Here is an 18,837-nt window from a genome sequence, read left to right on the forward strand (position 1 = left end):
ATCACATTTCCGACGCCCCTCCCCCAAGTCCCTCCTCCCTATCTTTTATCTTAGCCTGCTGGACCAACTTTCCTCATTCCTGAAGAAGGGCTAATGCCCGAAACGTCGATTCTCCTGTTCCCTAGATGCTGCCTGACCTGCTGCGCTTTTCCAGCAACACATTTCCATCTATGTGGTCATAGAACCCCCACCAGTGTGGAACCAGGCCTCTGGTCCAACAAGTTCACACTGACCTTCCGAAGAGTAACCCACCCAGACCCATTTCCCTCTCCTATATTTACCTAACCTATACATTCCTGAACACTATGGCCAGTCCGGCAAAAGTAGGTACTGCAGATGCTGGAGATTAGAGTCAAGATTAGAGTAGTGCTGGAAAAGCACAGCAGGTCAGGCAGCATCTGAGGAGCAGGAAAACATCGACTTTCCTGCTCCTTGGATGCTGCTTGACCTGCTGTGCTTTTCCAACACTAGTCTAATCTTGACTATGGCTAGTCCACTTAACCTGCACATCTTTGAACTGTGCAAATCTTTCTTCCCCTCAAAGAATTATCCAAGTCACAAATGCACCAATTAATTGTCATTTCAGGCAATGCATTTCAGATTAAAACCGGTCTCTATATAAAGGAATTCACTTCTCCCCTGCTCAGGTCTTCACCCCCGCTAGTTTACAAAGTATTACGATATATTAACTCCACAGAAACAGGACATTTAGCCCCATAGATCCAAGCTTTAATCAATCCTCCTCCCAACTTCCTTGCTGTAACATCATTAATGAAGGTAAAGGTACCAGGATCCTGGAGGGCTGCTCTGTCATTAGGGAAGGATGACTGCTGGTGGTCCAAGGGTCACCGCATCTCTGGCGAGGGGAGAGGATGAGAAGGTGGGACGTACACGGTAACCTCAGTTGGTGTGGATATTGAACCTGTGCTGTTGGAATCGCTCTGCATCGCAAACCACCGGTCTTGCCAACTGAGAAAACCAAACCCCTCCCATCAATACATCTTTCCTATCTCACCCATAGCTACCTAACTTCCCAACTATGTCACTCATTTTAACTACTGAGGTAATGAATACTAGGTTCTCATATCTGCGTATATAGAAGTTTTGCTATTCTTTTTCTGCCACCAGTAGAGTGGCACAGCCAGGTGGTTCATTGGTTAGCACTGCTGCCTCTCAGTATCAGGGACCCAGGTTCAATTCCTGCCTCAGGCGACTGTCTGTGTGGAATTTGCACATTCTCCCCGAGTCTGCGTGGGTTTTCAGGTGCTCCGGTTTCCTCCCACAACCCAAAGATGTACGATTTGGCCATGCTTAATTACCCGTAGTGTTCAGGGATGTGCGGGTTAGGTGCATTAGTCAGGGGTAAATGTAGGGTGGTAGGGGAATGGGTCTGGGTGGGCTACTCTGCGGAGGGTTAGTGTGGACTTGTTGGGCCAAAAGGCATGTTTTCACAGTGTAGGGATTCTCTGAAAACTGCAGTCCTCATATGGTCTCACTTCCATGTGACTCCAAACCCACAGCAATGTAGTTGATTCATAACTGGCCCCTGGGCATTTAGAGTTGGGCAATAAATGCTGGGCTGGCCAGCAATACCCACGTTCTATGCAGGAGAAAGAAACTAACAAACCAATAAAAATTACAAGTACGATTTGCTCAAGGCCACTGGTTTTTTAAGAATACCTCGGCTACATCGTCTGCTGTTTGTCCAAGAGTATGGAAGACTTTCTTGGAATAGGGAAGGTAAAGTTGCCGAAACATTTTTGCTGTTTCTTCATCCGTACTGGAGAGGTCCATTTTAGCAGCATCCTCATACAATTTGGCTTCAAACTCAGTGATGACTGGTCCTGGCTCAATGAGACTGATGCTAAAGGAAAAGGCAAGAACAGTGCATCAGCATGGCCAACTATGGAGAAATAATGTAACTACAGGTTAGATGGACATAATGGAATAATGGAAGGGTATGTCAACAGAAATACTAAAGTTTCCAACATACCTTTCATCATTGGCATACCTCTACAATACAAAGACACATTTTGTCCTGAAGTAGATTGATGGAATTATGCCAGAGGAATTGGTGTAGGCTGGCATAATTACAACATTTAAAAGGCATCTGGATGGGTACACGAATAGGAAGGGTTTAGAGGGATATGGGCCAAGTGCTGGCAAATGGTAATAGATTATGATTTGGAGGAGCCAGTGTTGGACTGGGGTGGACAAAGTTTAAAAATCACACAACACCAGGTTATAGTCCAACAGGTTTAATTGGAAGCACTAGCTTTCGGAGCGCCGCTCCTTCACCAGGTGGTTGTCTCCGAAAGCTAGTGCTTCCAGTTAAACCTGTGGGACTATAACCTGGTATTGGGTAATAGATTAATTGAAATATCTGGTCAGCATGGCCGAGTTGAACTGAAGGGTCTGCTTCCCTGCTGTACAGCTCTGACTTCTAAATACATTCCTTATGAATGACCAAGTACCGGCATGCCTGGATAGCTCCAAGACACTCCATCTTAAAATGGCCTCAAGTTATTATCTCAATACAACATGAACCAGTGGCAGTATAAGCATTGTAGCTCACCTGATTTCTTTGAAAAAATGTTTATTCAATCAACCTGAATGTGGAGCAGGTAGGATTTGAACCTGGGTCTCCTGGCTTGGAGGTAGAGACACTGCCACTGCATTGCAAGAGCCCTCAGAGCTGCACACTAATTTTTTTAAAAAGTGAATTAGAGAGAGAAACAATGCACTCCAACCCCTGTGGTGCTCACCTCTCTCTAAATGTAGCTTACCTGAATTTTCTCTTTGTATTTTTGAATAAACCTGTTCAGAGATGCTACTACACACCTTTGGAGCAGGTGGGGCTTGAACGCAGGTCTGCTGGATCAGAGATAGGGCCACTAGCACTGCTCCACAAGAACCCTTATAGCTCCCTAGATTCTTGTTCCTTACCCAACCTGTTCAAAGATATTATTACGTACCTCTGAAGGAGGTATGACTTAAATCCAGGTCTCTAGCTTCAGAGGTAAGGACACCATAAGAGCCCCTAAGAAGTCCCCTGATCTTTCTTTAGCAACTAATATTCAGAAATGTTCTTCCACAAACCTGAATGTGTCATTAAATCACCCAAACACCTGGAGTATTGTTATTTCATCTATTAACCACCATCAGTAAATAGCACTGCTGCCTCACAGCGCCAGAGACCCGGGTTCAATTCCCGGACTCAGCTGACTGTCTGTGTGGAGTTTGCACATTCTCCCCGTGTCTGCGTGGGTTTCCTCCGGGTGCTCCGGTTTCCTCCTACAGTCCAAAAGTGTGCAGGTTAGGTGAATTGGCCATGCTAAATTGCTCGTAGTGTTAGGTGAAGGGGCAAATGTAGGGGACTGGGTCTGGGTAGGTTGCTCTTCGACGGGTTGGTGTGGACTTGTTGGGCCGAAGGGTCTGTTTCCACACTGTAAGTAATCTAATCTAATCTAATCTAATCAGTAAATCAGGTGTATTTTCTAACTGAACCATTTGCATGCAGGTTGACTTGAACTCACCTCTCCTAGCTCAGGGATGGAAAATCACTCCTCAAACACAAGAATCTCAAAGTTCAACAAGTGTATAAACTACACCTATGATTTGTGACACTGAATTCTATAAGGCTAGCAAGCTTATGGGCTATTTTGAGATAAGGTGATCTTAGCTAAGCAAAGTGAGACGTGCATATGCTACATATCAGATCAGCGTCATGCAACTAGGGAGGTGAAGAAAATATAAGTTTATTGAACACACCAGATGTAAATGAAGCCTGAGCCTTTTAAAAGGATGGAATTCTGAATTTTTTTTTTAAACTTCTGGTTCAAAAATCTTCAATGCTCTTACTTTATATTGAATTTTAAGGCTTGAATTGCCAAACTTTCACAGAAACCCTCCACAGCAAATTTTGATGCTGAATAGACATCGTTGAAGAGAAGACCTGGAAATATGAAGAACAAATGATGTTATTCCCAGCCAAATGAAACCGAAGTTTAAGTTTGACAATAAAATGTTATGCGTTCCATACTGCAGACACATTAAATGTCACTGAGCTGATGGGACATCAAAATCTTCAACCTACCGTGGATTCCCATAACGCTACTCATGACGACAATGTGGCCCTTCTGCCTTCTTTTCATGTCAGGTAAAATCTCCTTCACCAAACGAGTCAGACCAAAGAAGTTTGTGTCAAACACCATTTTCATGGTGTCTAAGCTTTGGCACTCAACTGGTCCGATGAGTCCCATTCCAGCATTACTCACTAAAACAAAGAGAACAATCAAGTGCAATTTAATGATTTTGCTCAAATAGATGTTATCATGAACCAGAAACAAATGTAAAATGTTATCCCCCAAAAGTGTGGAACTGATTAAGACTTAGAAGACTCAAAAAAAATCAAGTTTTCATAATGCTAACTACCTATGTGAACTTGTTCTTCCTAGTTACCTGTGAATGGAGGTGAACTAACGCTACCATGGAAACCCTGCAGTGTGGAAAGCAGCCATTCAGCCCATCGCATCTGCGCCAATCCTCCAAAAGCATCCCACCCTGATGCAGTACCCCCAATCTATCCCTGCAACCCTGTATTTTTACCATAGCGAATTCACCGCACCTAGACACGACAGGGCAATTTTAGCATGGCTAATCTATCTAACCTGCGCATTCTTGGACTGCGGGAGGAAACCGGAGCACCCAGAGGAAACTCAGGCAGATTCCGTACAGACAGTCACCCGAGGCTGGAATCAAACCTGGGTCTCTGGTGCCGTGAGGCAGCAGTGCTAACCACTGAGCCACCATGCAGCCCATAGCCCTGGTTATGATGTGTTTAGGAAACTTTAACAGAGCTATGAGACAAAGATCAGGTCAGTGGGAATAATTAGATAGCTTTTTGATTGAACCTGTAGAGGCACCATCCTCCTATGTTGTATTATGCTGTGGTTCTTTCTGAAAAAAAACCCTATGGAAAAGTAGCTGGCCTCCGCTGCCTTCCACAGCAGTGGAATTGAAGCAATATACTTGCTGCAGCGAATTCTGTGTCCTAATTTGCTTTGTTCCCACTCTGAGAGTAATCTGTAGAATAGAATTGTGTTCAAGAATTTGAAGTCAAATTAGGGTTTGGCTGGGTTAAGAGCTAGAGGTGGGTTTCAAATTAGTCTGAATTGCTTGAGGTTCGGATGTAGTTATAGTTAGCTTTACCATGAAGCTGGGGCTTTAGGTTTAGAACTAGGGTTGGAGTTGTATTATGTCACCATTGTCTTACCAGACCATAGGGGCTGCTCTCTCATTAGAGAGAGAAGCAACTGGTGGTGATTTAACCTTGAGTGCCACCAGACTTCAGGCAAGGGAAGAGAGATTGAGAAGGACTGTCCTTCATTGTAACCTCAAACCAGTGATGGGAATCGAACCCACGCTGTTGGCATCACACTGCTTTTAAACCAGCAACTGAGCTAAACTGATTTCCAGGATTGAAGTTAGGATACAGCTAATTATGTTCAAGGGTGACTTGATTCTATTCAATTGCTTTTTTTATTATTTCAATGAGGAAACTTTAAAAATGAATTCATCTTGTGTTTCTTTCTTTTTGTTTTATAAACCTCACCCAAAATGTCCACTTTTTGTCCTGGAATACTGTTCACACATTTGCAGATGGAATCTTCACTGCAAACATCAAGTTCTTTAATTTCCAGCATGTTGTCCAATGTCTCGCGTGCCGCGTCTTCCAGTTGTTTCTTCTTGCCTAAATCTCGCATTGTTGCAATAACTCCAACAAAATAAAGTTAAACTGTGGCATCTTATTTGTGGCGATTCTTTTTGATGTAACATAGAGCCACTTGGTATACACAGAACATATTTCATATTCTAAACATAAATAATGGTTTATATTGTTTTCATTTTATATCAATACAGAGTTGGAATGAGTATTGAGCTTAAAAAGTGATCAGTTGACCCAGTTTAATAGTGCAATAATAGTCACCAATGCAATTTAACAGTAGAATCCATGTTGTAAAGCACATAGAGGGAGTTCAAGTCATATCCATTCACAAGATAAGGTTTAGATGAAGTTATAGAACATAGAACACAGAACAATACAGTGCAGAACAGGCCCTTTGGCCCTCGATGTTGCGCCAATCTGTGAACTAATCTAAGTCCATCCCCCTATACTATCCCATCATCATCCAAGGATTGTTTAAATCTCCCTAATGTGGCTGTGTTAACAACATTGGCAGGCAGAGCATTCCATGCCCTTACCACTCTCTGAGTAACAAACCTGCCTCTGATATCTGTCTTAAAGCTACCACCCCTCAAATTGTAGCTATGCCCCCTCAGCATCCTAGGAAAAAGCATTTCACTGTCTACCCTATCTAATCGTCTGATCATCTTATATGTCTCTATCAAATCCCCCCTTAGCCTTCTTTTTTCCAATGAGAACAGACCCAAGTCTCTCACTCTTTCCTCGTAAGACCTTCCCTTCAGACCAGGCAACATCCTGGAAAGTCTCCTCTGCACCTTTTCCAATGCTTCCACATATTTCCTGTAATGGGGCGACCAGATTGTACAAAATATTCCAAGTGTGGCCGCACTAGTGTTTTGTATAGTTGCAGCATGAGCTATACTGTGAACTGTTCTGAATTCCTCTGAACTGTTTTGTCTCACCTTAGCTGAATATCAGTTTAATCCATGTTACCATTCCAGCTTATTTCTCAAATGTGTGTACTTTTCTCTGTGATCATCTTTCTTAGTAACTGAACACAAATGTAGTCAGTCCATCAAACCAGCTTTGCTTATTAAAGGCTCATTTTTCTATCTCACCTTTAGTAACCTCAGAATATTCCAAAGTGCCTTGTCACCAATGAAATCCTTTTTGAGGTACAGTCACTATTGTGGAAACAGGACAGTCAATTCATGCACAGCAAGCTCCCACAAACAGTAATGGAATAACACCAGATAATCTGCTTGACTGTTGTCAATTGACAGATAAATATTGGTCAAGGCGATGTTATGGTCTTTAAAAGAGTGTCATAAGATGTTTTCCAACCACCTGAGGCAAACAGTCAGAAATTCAGTTCAACACCCCGCCTTCAAAGCATCATGTGGGAAGTGATGGCCCAGTGGTATTATCGCGATATTATTAATCTGAAGAGGCAGGTAATGTTCTGGGTAAATAAAAATGGATGCTGTAAATCAGAAACAAAAACAGAGATTGCTGGAAAAAGCTCAGCAAGTCTGGCAGCATCTGGGAAGAGAAGTCAAAGTTAAAGGTTTGGGTCCAATTACCCTTCCTCAGAATATCCTTCTTATAGCTGGGAGACCAGAATTGCACGCAATATTCCAACAGTGGCCTAACCAATGTCCTGTACAGCTGCAACATGACCTCCCAGCTCCTGTACTCAATACTCTGGCCAATAAAGGAAAGCATACCAAACACCTTCTTCACTATTCTATCTACCTGTGACTCCACTTTCAAGGAGCTATGAACCTCCACTCCAAGGTCTCTTTGTTCAGCAACACTCCCTGGGACGTTAGCATTAAGTCCCACCCTGATTTGCCTTTCCAAAGTGTAGCACTTCACTATTATTGAAATTAAACTCCGTGCAATTTTGACCTTCCTTCTATGGGAAGGATGCTGTGAAACTTGAAAGGGTTCAGAAAAGATTTACAAGGATGTTGGCAGGGTTGGAGGATTTGAGCTATAGAGAAAGGCTGAACAGGCTGGGGCTATTTTCCCTGGAGCGTCAGGAGGCTGAGGGGTGACCTTATAGAGGTTTGTAAAATCATGAGGGGCATGGATAGGGTGAATAGTCTAAAACTAGAGGGCATAGGTTTAAGGTGAAAGGGGAAAGATTTAAAAGGGATCTTAAGGGCAACATTTCTCATGCAGAGGGTGATGCGTGTATGGATTGAGCTGCTGGAGGAAGTGGTGGAGGCTGGTACAATTACTATATTTAAAAGGCATCTGGTTGGGTATATGAATAGTAAGGGTTTAGAGGGATATGGGCCAAACACTGGCAAATGAGACTAGATTAATTTAGCATATCTTGTCAGCATGGATGAGTTGGACTGAAGGGTCTGTTTCTGTGCTGTACAACTCTATGATTCTGACACTCGGTGCATATAACCTTTGCTTTGCTTTGCTTTAAATATAGCATGTGGGCAACTCAGAATTCTGTGCAGGAACAACACACAGTAAGCCATTTCCGATTGAGATAATTGGGATAAATTGTTTCAGTCAGGTGTTGAACCCGTGGAATTCTCTGCCACAGAAGGCTGTGGAGGCCAAGTCATTAAATCATACAGTACCGAAACAGACCCTGCGGTGCAACCAGTCTACATCGAATATAATCCCAAACTAAATGAGTCCCACCTACCTGCTCCAGGCCCATATCCCTCCAAACCTTTCCTATTTACGTATTCATCCAAATGTCTTTTAAACGTTGTAACTGTCCCTACATCCACCACTTCCTCAGGAAGGTCATTCCACACACCCTTTGTGTAAAACGTTTACCTCGTCTTTTTTAAATGTCTCTCCTCTCATCTTAAAAATGTGGCCCCTAGTCTTGAAATTCCCCATCTTGGGGAAAAGACAACTACCATTAGCCCTATCTGTACCTCTCATTACTTATAAACTCCTATCAGGCCACCTCTCAACCTTCTACGATTCAGTGAAAAATATCCCCCAGCCTATCCAGCTTTCTTTATAACTCAAGCTTTTCATACCCAGCAACATCGTGTCAAATCCCTTTTAAAGTCTCTCCAGCTTGATAATATCCTTCCTATAACAGAGTGACCAGAACTGGACAGTACTCCAGAACAGGCCTCACCAATGTCCTGTACAACCTCAATATAAGATCCAAACTCCTGTACTCAAAGGACTGAGCAATGAAGGCAAGTCTGCCAAATGCCTTTTTAGCTATCCTCGCTACATGTGATGGAAACTTTAAAGAATTATGTACGTGCACCCCCAGGTCCTTCTGTTCTACAACATTACCCAAGCCCCTACCATTGCTTATTGTACCAAAATGCAATATTTTGCATTTATCCAGATTGAACTCCATTAAGTAGTTGAGTATATTTCAAGAGAGAGATTTTTAGAATCTATGGGTGTCAAGAGGTATGGTGGCAGGGGTTGGGGGGAGTAGGACTTTTGAGGTAGAGGATCAGTGATGATCATGTCAAACATTGGAATGGGACATTGGGTTTACTCCTGCTTATATTTCCCATGTTTAGTGAGATATAGGCAGTTACATCCAGGATTGAACAACAATTTCATTTACATTATTACATCTCTCCCAATCTTCAGTCGTCCCTTTTATAAAACTTATCTCCTTGATCATCCAAACTCCCCCCGACTCCAAATCCCAACTTGGTTCTTTCACCCAAATTGTCAAACAGCTTTTGATGTTTTACTGTGTGAAGGCAAGTTAAATGTCAGTAATGAAGGACTGACACTCTTACTAATAGTAATGTGCACCAGAGCTCTAAAAGCAAGTTCTGCATTAACACCGGTTTTAACTGATCGTCGGTAAGGGCAAATCGTAGTATCTTAAAAATGTATAGTTCAATGAGGCCATTCAGCCCATTGTGTCCATGCTGACTGACAAATTGCTATTCAGCATAATCTCATGTTCAGCTCTTCTTCCATTGTTTTATAAATTATTCCATTTTGAATGCATGTCCATGTATGGGAGGAACCTGATTTACAAACATCTGACTTACGAACACGTACTAATGCATGCGATCTCATATAGGTTGCAGTTTTAAAAGTCAGACATAGGGGCTTTTCCGAATGGCTGCTTTACATTATCCTGCACTGTGTCCTGACCTTGCGAGTAAATCTGCACCCGTTCAGAACCCAGGGGTGGCCTCCTTTTCTTTTTAGAAGTTGTGGGGGTTCCTGTCTCTATCACACTTTCAGACTGAGAGTTTCAGAACTGCAATCCAACTGGGTCAAGAGATCTCCCTTCAAATTTTGTTTCACTTTGTGGGAGGACCATGAACAGCATTGATGTACAGAGAGATCTGGGGGTTCAAGTCCATAGCTCCCTGCAATGTGGCCACTCAAGTAGATAGGGTGGTAAAGAAGGCTTGCCTTTATTGGTCGGGGAATTAAATACAAGAGTCAGGATGCCATGTTGCAGCTTTATAAGATTTTGGTTACACAGCACTGACAGTATTGCATTCAATTCTAGTTGCCACATTACAGGAAGGATGTGGAGGCTTTGGAGAGGGCGCAGAAGAGGTTTACCAGGATGCTGCCTGGATTAGAGGGTAGGACAATAAGGAGAGACTAGAAGAATTTGGGTTGTTTACTCTGGAGTGGTGAAGGCTGAGAGGTGACTTGATGGAAATCTATAAAATTATGAGGTGCATAGATAGGGTTGATGGTCAAGATCTTTTTCCCGGAGTTGAAATGTCTAATACTGGCAGGCATGCATTTAAGGTGAGGGGGTGAAAGTTCAAAGGAGATGTGAGGGGCAAGTTTTTTTAGGAGGGCTGATGAAGGGCTTTTGCCCAAAACACCGATTTTCCTGCTCCTCGGATGCTGCCCTGACCTGCTGTGCTTTTCCAGCGCCCTCTAATCTTGACTCTAATTTCCAGCATCTGCAGTATCCACTTCTGCCAAGAATTTTTAGGAGTCTGGAATGTGCTGTCAGGTGGAGGCAGATATGGTAGGAGCGTTTCAGGGACTTTTAGCTAAGCACATGAATATGCAAGGAATGGAGGGATGTGGACCAAGGATAGGTGGAAGGGATTAGTTTAATTTGGTGTCATGTTTGGCACAACATAGTGGGCTGAAGGGCCTGTTCCTGTGCAGTATCGTCCTACCTTGTTAACCCCCCTGCCTGGAGGTAATGGAACTGTCAGTCAAGGAGTATGGACATAGAAAGAGCTAGAAAATACAACTAAACTGGAACGCCCATCTCCTGGTACAGACATGGTGGTCACAATGATGTCTTTCTGTGCTGGAATTTTTAATGTACATTTTTATGTACATTTTCACAACATAACCTAAAGATCTTGCTTCAATATTAACTCTTGGTTAGAACACAGCAGAAGCTGTCTTACCTTTGAATCGTTTCAACTGATCTTTTGCTAGTTTGACTGCCAGTGCCAGGCCAATACCTGAGGAACAGCCTGTGATTACAACAGTTCTTGGAGACATGGTGGGTTTTCCTGTTGTGGACTATTTCAAACACAGAAAAAGATAACAGGGTGTGTAAGATTCTGCCTTTTGATTCTGAACTAAACAATCTGTACATAGATTTGTGTGTTAAACAGAAAAACTTGCATTTGGTCCTGAGAAATACAGGGCTCTTCACAAATCCATTTGCAAGCTTAATAATTGGTTATGGTGATTTATTTAACTTTTCTAAAAAAAAGCTCTCAGACTGGTTACTTGTGATGATGCTACTTCTTTAACAAGGTTTACTGTTCCTTGGGCTTTTGTTTTCAGAGAGGTCATGAAGCAGTGATTCTGAAAAGTCTGGGTTTGAAGGGTTTTAGGGCCAATTTGAGTATAGCCAACAGATACTGCCTCAGTAAAAAAGGCTTTCAAGTTAAAAGAAAAACACTTGCACAATGAAAGGGGAGTGCCCAGTTCTCCCAGCTCAGCTTTTCTCTGGTTTGGTTTGGGTTAACAGTCTGGCTGTAGACTGAAAGCAGGCAGTCAGTTTTGAGGCTGCTGCTCTAAGGAGCAGCTACATGGAAGAAAGTGTTCCACGCTGAATCTCTCTGCCATCTCTCTCTCTCCTGTAAGGCACTGTGTTTGATTTTACCTTTTGTGCCAAGGGGTGTTTATGGGGATTGTTGTGAATATCGGGAATGGCATCATTAAGTTGGGATAATCTGTTGGGTTGTTGGAAAGGTTAAGTTATCCCATATCCTATTCTCTTTTGTTTGTGCTTCATTCAGTAATCTCGTAAATAAATTGTGTTTTGTTTAAAACTAAATAGTTTGACCAACTGCATTACTCCTGGGATATTTGTGTTATACCTGCTTAAAACAACTCGCAGAGTTAGGGTCTGGGCTACTGTCTTGAAATGTTTTGAGGGGCTCTAGCCTGGTCTATAACATACTATAGCTGCCATGCCAGGGATAGATTGCATAGTAATAAGTTAAAAGGGCAAGTTGCCACATTCCATTAGAGAGAGACAACTAGTGATAGTTTAATCTGAGGGTCACTGCGCCTCAGGTGAGGGGAGGGGTTGAGAAGCAAAGTCCTTCATGGTAACCTCAGCCAGTGAGAGAATTGAACCCACATTGTTGACATTATTTTGCATCATAAACCAGACAACTGAGCTGTTTTGTTTTCCATGGTGATAAGAAGCTAAAAAAGAACAGATACAGTCCCTCTATGAATGTATCCATCTGTCTCTTCACTGACCTTAAGCCTGGGTGATCCACATGACAACGTCCTGCATTTATGTTGCACCTTTAAGTATATAAACATCTAACGAAATAATATAAAGCATATTTTGACACCAAGCTGCATAAGGAAATAGCCAGGGAACAGGAGAATCGACGTTTCGGGCATAAGCCCTCCCTGGATGCTGCCTGACCTGCTGCGCTTTTCCAGCAACACATTTTCAGCTCTGATCTCCAGCATCTGCAGACCTCACTTTCTCCTGCATAAGGAAATATTCTGGTCGATGACCAAAAGCATAGTTAAAGTGTTCGATTTTAAAGTGCATGTCTTAAGAGCAAAAGCAAGCTGGAGCTGTTTCGGGGTGGAATTCTAATGCTCGGGACCCTGACAGCAGAAGGCAGGGTGGCTGATAGTGAAATCATGAAACTTAGAAAATTTTAAAAGGTCAGAATTGCAAAGGGTTGGAGAGTCAGAGACGATTACAGAAACAGGAAGGGGCGAGGCAATGACATAATTTTAGAATCAAAAGGTTGCTTCCCTGGAAGCTCATGCCTATCTGGAAGCACATATGTACTGTAATTAAATGCATGTCTAAGTCAACTTAAAGAATTCCCGTGTACCTGAGCATAATGCTTGATTTACAGGTAATTAGGTTATTTGCCTAAATTATAGATCTTTCCCTTTTGGAAATTCTCTTCAGTCACATGCTATTACCCAACCTCAGGCTCTGACATGGGGTTATTTTCGGAGGATGTACAGTAGCGCCTCGACTTACGAACTTAATCCGTTCCGGGACCCGGTTCGCGAACCGAAAAGTTTGTGAACTGAATCAATTTTTCCCATCGTTCGGATAGTGTAAGAATGCTTGGATGTAGCAACGAACACTGTTCACAGCGCACGCGCCAAAGACGAACTGAATAAGATCACGCGGGGCCCGAGAGCTTTTGTGTTCAACAAGTGCGTAGCAAAGCAGAACAATGAAACCACGTGGTCGCACACGGGCTTATTGCGTTTGTACCTTTGTTCGTACCTTGAATTTCATATGTATGTTGAAGCAAAATTTTACATACAATCCTGTTGGTAAACCAATTTGTTCGTGAATGGGGTCGTTCGTATGTCGAGGCGCTACTGTACTTATATACATCTTGGAAACCATACACCGACACTCTTTTGTTTGAAGCAGGTAATCCTTTGATGTTAGAACACAGAAGAAGGTTGTGCAGTTCGGTTCTAAAAAAGAATCAGACTGAACTCGAAACATGAACTCTGTTTCTCTCTCCACGCATGCTGCCAGACCTGCTGAATTTCTCCAGCACTTTCTGTTTTCATTCAGCCCATCATGCTTGTGATAGTTCACTGACAAAGATCAAAGAATAATACACCAAGAGGAGCAGGCTCTTCGGCCCTCTAGGCCTGCACCAACACATTCTGCCCTTCCATACTAAAACTGTCTTCCCTTACAGGATCCATATCCCTCTATTCCCCTTCCCATTCCTGTATTTGTCCAGGCGCTTCTTGAACACTGCTATAGTCTCTGCTTCCACCACCTCCTCTGGCAGCGTGTTCCAGGCACTTACCACCCTTTGTGTGAAAAACCTGCCTCGCACATCTCTTTTAAACTACCCCCTGCCCCTTGAACCTTGAACTTGAGTAATTGCCCTCTTCACCCTGGGAAAACGCCTCATATTTCCCACTCTGTCCATGCCATTCACAATCTTATAAACGTCTATCAGGCTGCCCCTCAACCTCCTTAGTTCCAGTAATAACAAACCCAGTCTATCCAACCTTTCTTCATAGCTAAAATTCCCCCATGCCAGGCAACATCCTGGTAAACCTATTCTGTAACCGTTCCAAAGCATCCATATCCCTCTGCTAATCTGGAAACCAGAACAGTAGGTAACATTCCAAGTGTGGTCTAACTAAGGTTCTATAAAGATGCAGCATAATGAGCCTGTCCTTATACTCAATGTCCTTTCCAATGAAGGCAAGCAGGCCTTGTTTACTCCCTTATCTACCTGCGCTGCAACCTTCAGTGATCTGTGGACCTGCACACCCAGATCCCTCTGCATATCAATACTCCGAAGGGTTCTGCCATTCACTGTATAATTTCCATGTGTAAATGACCTTGCAAAATGCATCACCTCACATTTAGAGTCAAAGAGTCCCACAGCACCGAGACAGGCCCTTTGGCCCAAACTGGTCCATGCCGACCAAAATATCCATCCACGCTAACCCCATTTCCCTGCACTTGGCCCATATCCTTCTAAACATTTCCTATCCATGTATTTGTCTAACTGCCTTTTAAATGCTGTTAATGTACCGGCCTGAACCACTTCCGCTGACAGCTCATTCCATATGTGTACCACCCTCTATGTAAAAAAGTTGCCCCTCAGGTTCCCTTTTATTCTTTCCTCTCTAACCTTAAACTGATTCCCTCTAGTCCTTGATTCCCCAAACCTGGCAAAAAGACTGAGTGCATTCACCCTCTCCAGGCCTCTTGTGATCTTATACACTTCTATAAGATCCCCCCTCAGTTTCCTACACGCTAAAGGAAAATGTCCTAGTTTGACCAACCTCTCCCTATAACTCAGTCCTGGCAACAGCCTTGTAAATTTCTCCTGCACTCTTTCCAGTTTAATAGCATCCTTCCAATAGCAAGGTGACCAAAACTGAACACAATATTCCAAGTGCAGCCTCCCCAACGTCTTGTAGAACTGCAACATAACTTCCCAACTTCTATACTCAATGCCCTGACTGATGAAGGCCAGTGGGCCAAGAGCCTTCCTCACTCCCCTGTCTACCTGTGACTCCACTTTCAGAGAACCATGCACCTGAATATCAAGATCCCTCTGTTCCACTCCACTCGTTAAGGCCCTACCATTCACCATGAAACTCCTACCTTGATTTGACTTTACAAAATGCAAGACCTCACTCTTATCTATATTAAACTCCATTTGCCATTTCTCAGCCCACTTCCCCAGCTGATCAAGGTCCCTCTGCAATTTCTGATAACCTTCCTCACTATCCATGATACTGCCTATTTATTGTCATCTGCAAACCTACTAATCATGCCTTGTACATTCTTATCCAAATCATTGATATAGATAATAAATAATAATGGGCCCAGCACCAACTCATGAGGCACTCCACTAGTCACAGGCCTCCAGTTTGACAAGCATCCTTCCACTATTACCCTCTGCTTCCTACCATCAAGCCAATTTTGAATCCAGTTTGCCAGCTCCCCCTGGATGCTAACTTTCCAGAGCAGCCTACCATGTGAAACCATATTAAAGGCCTTACTGAAATCCATATAGACTACCGCCCTGCCCTCGTCAACCTTCCTGGTCACTTCATCAAAGAACTCTCACCAATGTCTGAGCCATGATCTCTCACTAACAAAGCCATGCTGACTACTCCTAATTAAACCCTGTCTTTCCAAATGCATGTATATCTTATCCCTCAGAATCTTCTCAATGAACTTACCTCCCACAGATGTTAAGTTTACTGGTCTACAGTTCCCAGGTTTTTCTTTGTAGTCCTTCTTGAATAAGGGCACAACACTTGCTACCCTCCAATCTTCCGGGACCTCACCCATGGCTAACGATGATGCAAAAATATAAGCCAGGGCCCCCATAATTTCTTCTCGAGCCTCTTTGCAGTGTTCTTGAGTATATTTGGTCAGGACCAGGAGATTTATCCGCCTTCATACATTCTAATACACCCAACAGCACCTCTACTGTGATATAGACTGTTCCCAAGATATCACCACTAACTTCCCCAAGTTCCTAAGTCTTTATGTCTTTCTCCGCAGTGAACACAGAGGAGAAATATTCATTGAGAATCTTGCCCATCTCCTTAGGTTCAATACATACATGTCCACTTTAGCCCTTGAGGGGCCCTATTGTCTCTATAGTTATTTTTTTTCCTTTACTATACTTAAAGAATCTCTTTGGATTCACCCTCTTTTACTCAGCCAAGGCTATTTCGTGCCCCCTTTTCGCCCTCCTGATTTCCTTCTTCAGTAAACTCCTGTATCCCCTGTATACCTCCAGGGATTCCCTTGATCCCAGCTGCCTAAATCTGAGCCATACCTCCTTTTTTCTTGTCATCCAGCGTTCCCTATTCCTGCCAACCTTGCCTTTCACCCTCACAGGAACGCGTAGACCTTGAATTCTCGCTATCTCACTTATAAAGGCCTCCTACTTGCCAGAGGCTCCTTTGCCTGTAAACCAAATACTCCAATCAACCCCCGCACGCTCCTGTCTAATTCCATCAAAATTTGTCTTGCCCCAATTTAGAACTTGAACGTGTAGACTAATTTTGTCCCTCTCCATAACTATTTATAAATTGACAGAGTTATGGTCACTAGTGCTCCCCCGCTGTCACCTGTCCCACCCTATTTCCCAAGAGTAGGTCGGGTTTTGCCCCTTCCCAAGTGGGACCCTCTATATACTGCTTGAGGGCACTTTCCTGAGTGCACTTAACAAATTCCACTCCATCTAAGCCCTCAACAGTTTGGCAGACCCAGTCTATGTTAGGAGACTATGACAATCCTATTGCTCCTGCAAGTCTCCCCAATCTCCCTACATATTTGTTCTTTGAATTCCCGTTGACTATTTGGGGGCCTATAGTACAACCTCAATAATATCACTATCCCCTTATTTCTTAGCTCTATCCACAAAGCCTCACTGAATGACTCTTCAGCTATTTCATCTCACTAAAACTCTTATCTATGACGCGCTCAGCATCTCGGATGATCCTGAGTACATCCAGCTCCAATTTCACCTCCCTAAACACAGTCTCCCGAACACATTTGTCCAGATTAAGTTCCATTTGCTATTTTTCTGCCCATGCCCCCAACTGATCTATCTCTTGCAGTGCTATCTGACAGTCCTCCTCACTATCAGCAACTCCACCAATCTTTGTATTGTCCGCGAATTTACTAATTATACCAGCCCCACTTTCCTCCGAATCATTGATGTAGACCATTAGCAGCAGGGGTCCCAGCACTGATCCCTGTGGAATACCAATAGTCACAGTCCTCCATTCTGAAGATGCATTCCTCCACCGTTACCCTCTGTCTCCTATGACTAAGCCAGCTCTGTATCCAAATTACCAACTCACTCCTGATACCATGTGACTTCATCTTTTGTACCAGTCTGCCATGAGGAACCTTGACAAAGTTGTCAATTAGTCCTGTTTCTCCACTCTTTGGCACTATTGCCTTGGAACTATTTTATTTTCTAAATATTATTCCAATTGCCTTTTTGAAAGTTACTGTGGAATCTTTTGTTAGACACTGCATTCCAGATCATAACCCGCTGAGTAAAAAAGATTTCACCTCACCTATCCCCCTTTATCTTTTGCTAGTTATTTCATGTCTGTTCTTTTAATCACCACTGGAAACAATTTCTCCCTACCTAATTTATTCAAAGCCAACATAATATTAAATGTTTTTAATAAATCCACCCTCAACCATTTTTCTGCTCCCAAGGAGCACAATCCCACCTTGTACAGTCTGTCAACATAAATTGCTGACAGATATTTTCCAGTCACCCTGTTAAAACCTTTTATTGTACACCTTTGGAGCAAGTGCAACTTGAACCTGGGTCTCCAGGAAGGGGCAGTACCACTTTGTCACAAGAGCCCTGTAGCTCGCTGGATATTTTCTAACCAACCCGTGTGTTATTGGAGCTCTGGAGCAGGTGAGACTTGAACCTGGGTCTCCTGGCCTAGAGCTATGTGTGTTGCCACTGTACCACAAGAACCCTGAAAATTGCTTATAGTTTGTAGCTGTTGATGTATAATGCCTGCAATCAGTAACAGCACAGGGCTGAAGTGTTCATGTTTTCTCCTCTGCACCGGACAAGTGACAGGGAAATGGTCATACTGATTTGCACGACTGCTCAATGCATTGCAACTCTTGCATGCATTAAAACTGTCACAATATATTTCCACTAGTTTCTACGGAGCAAATTAAGCAATTGGTGGACACAGCTGGACTGGAAACGTGACAATTTCTCAAGGCTAAATGGTGCTCAATTTCGGGTGACCCAGTTATTTTGCACTCTGTTTTAATAGCTGAAAGCTATTTCTAGTTTGGATTTGTTGCAACAGAGATCGCAGTGTTGAAAATAGTTTATGAGAATATGGAAATTTGGATGGCAATTAAGATAAAACAGAAATGAGTAACGTTGCAAACGCCTGCATTTTCAAAAGAAACATTGCCTTAATTTGAACAAGGATGAGTGCACATTTTTAATTACAGATAAGATGGTGCTTATTCAGAGTTTCACCAAAAAGCAGGCACACTATTTACTTCCTATTATATGCACCAATGTAATTTTTTTCAACAAATGTGATTTTTAGCATATTTGTAGAAATTATTAGATAATATAAATGCATACGCAAGGACTAATACAAAGGCAGCAATTTTAAATTATTGCGCAGGATAACAG

General features: G+C 42.9%; 1 protein-coding gene and 1 long non-coding RNA gene across 3 annotated transcripts in view; one reads left to right on the top strand and one right to left on the bottom strand.

Annotated features, from left to right (window-relative positions):
• The window catches only part of LOC122552259 (retinol dehydrogenase 8-like), a 23,623-nt gene that overhangs the window by 4,681 nt on the left and 105 nt on the right, over positions 1 to 18,837 (bottom strand). The window contains exons 2-6 of the mRNA XM_043694947.1: positions 11,080 to 11,197; positions 5,615 to 5,776; positions 4,097 to 4,276; positions 3,862 to 3,955; positions 1,681 to 1,864 (exon numbers count right to left, since the gene is read on the bottom strand). Coding sequence (XP_043550882.1) covers positions 1,681 to 1,864; positions 3,862 to 3,955; positions 4,097 to 4,276; positions 5,615 to 5,776; positions 11,080 to 11,176 — 717 coding nt within the window. The 5' untranslated portion in view covers positions 11,177 to 11,197. The remainder of the gene's footprint in view (positions 1 to 1,680; positions 1,865 to 3,861; positions 3,956 to 4,096; positions 4,277 to 5,614; positions 5,777 to 11,079; positions 11,198 to 18,837) is intronic.
• The window catches only part of LOC122552260, an 18,590-nt gene continuing 17,741 nt past the window's right edge, over positions 17,989 to 18,837 (top strand). For both annotated transcript variants that reach the window (XR_006312339.1, XR_006312340.1), the window contains exon 1: positions 17,989 to 18,084. This is a non-coding gene — a long non-coding RNA (uncharacterized LOC122552260). The remainder of the gene's footprint in view (positions 18,085 to 18,837) is intronic.

Source organism: Chiloscyllium plagiosum, chromosome 8 (genome assembly GCF_004010195.1).
Source record: "Chiloscyllium plagiosum isolate BGI_BamShark_2017 chromosome 8, ASM401019v2, whole genome shotgun sequence".
Lineage (NCBI taxonomy): Eukaryota > Metazoa > Chordata > Chondrichthyes > Orectolobiformes > Hemiscylliidae > Chiloscyllium > Chiloscyllium plagiosum.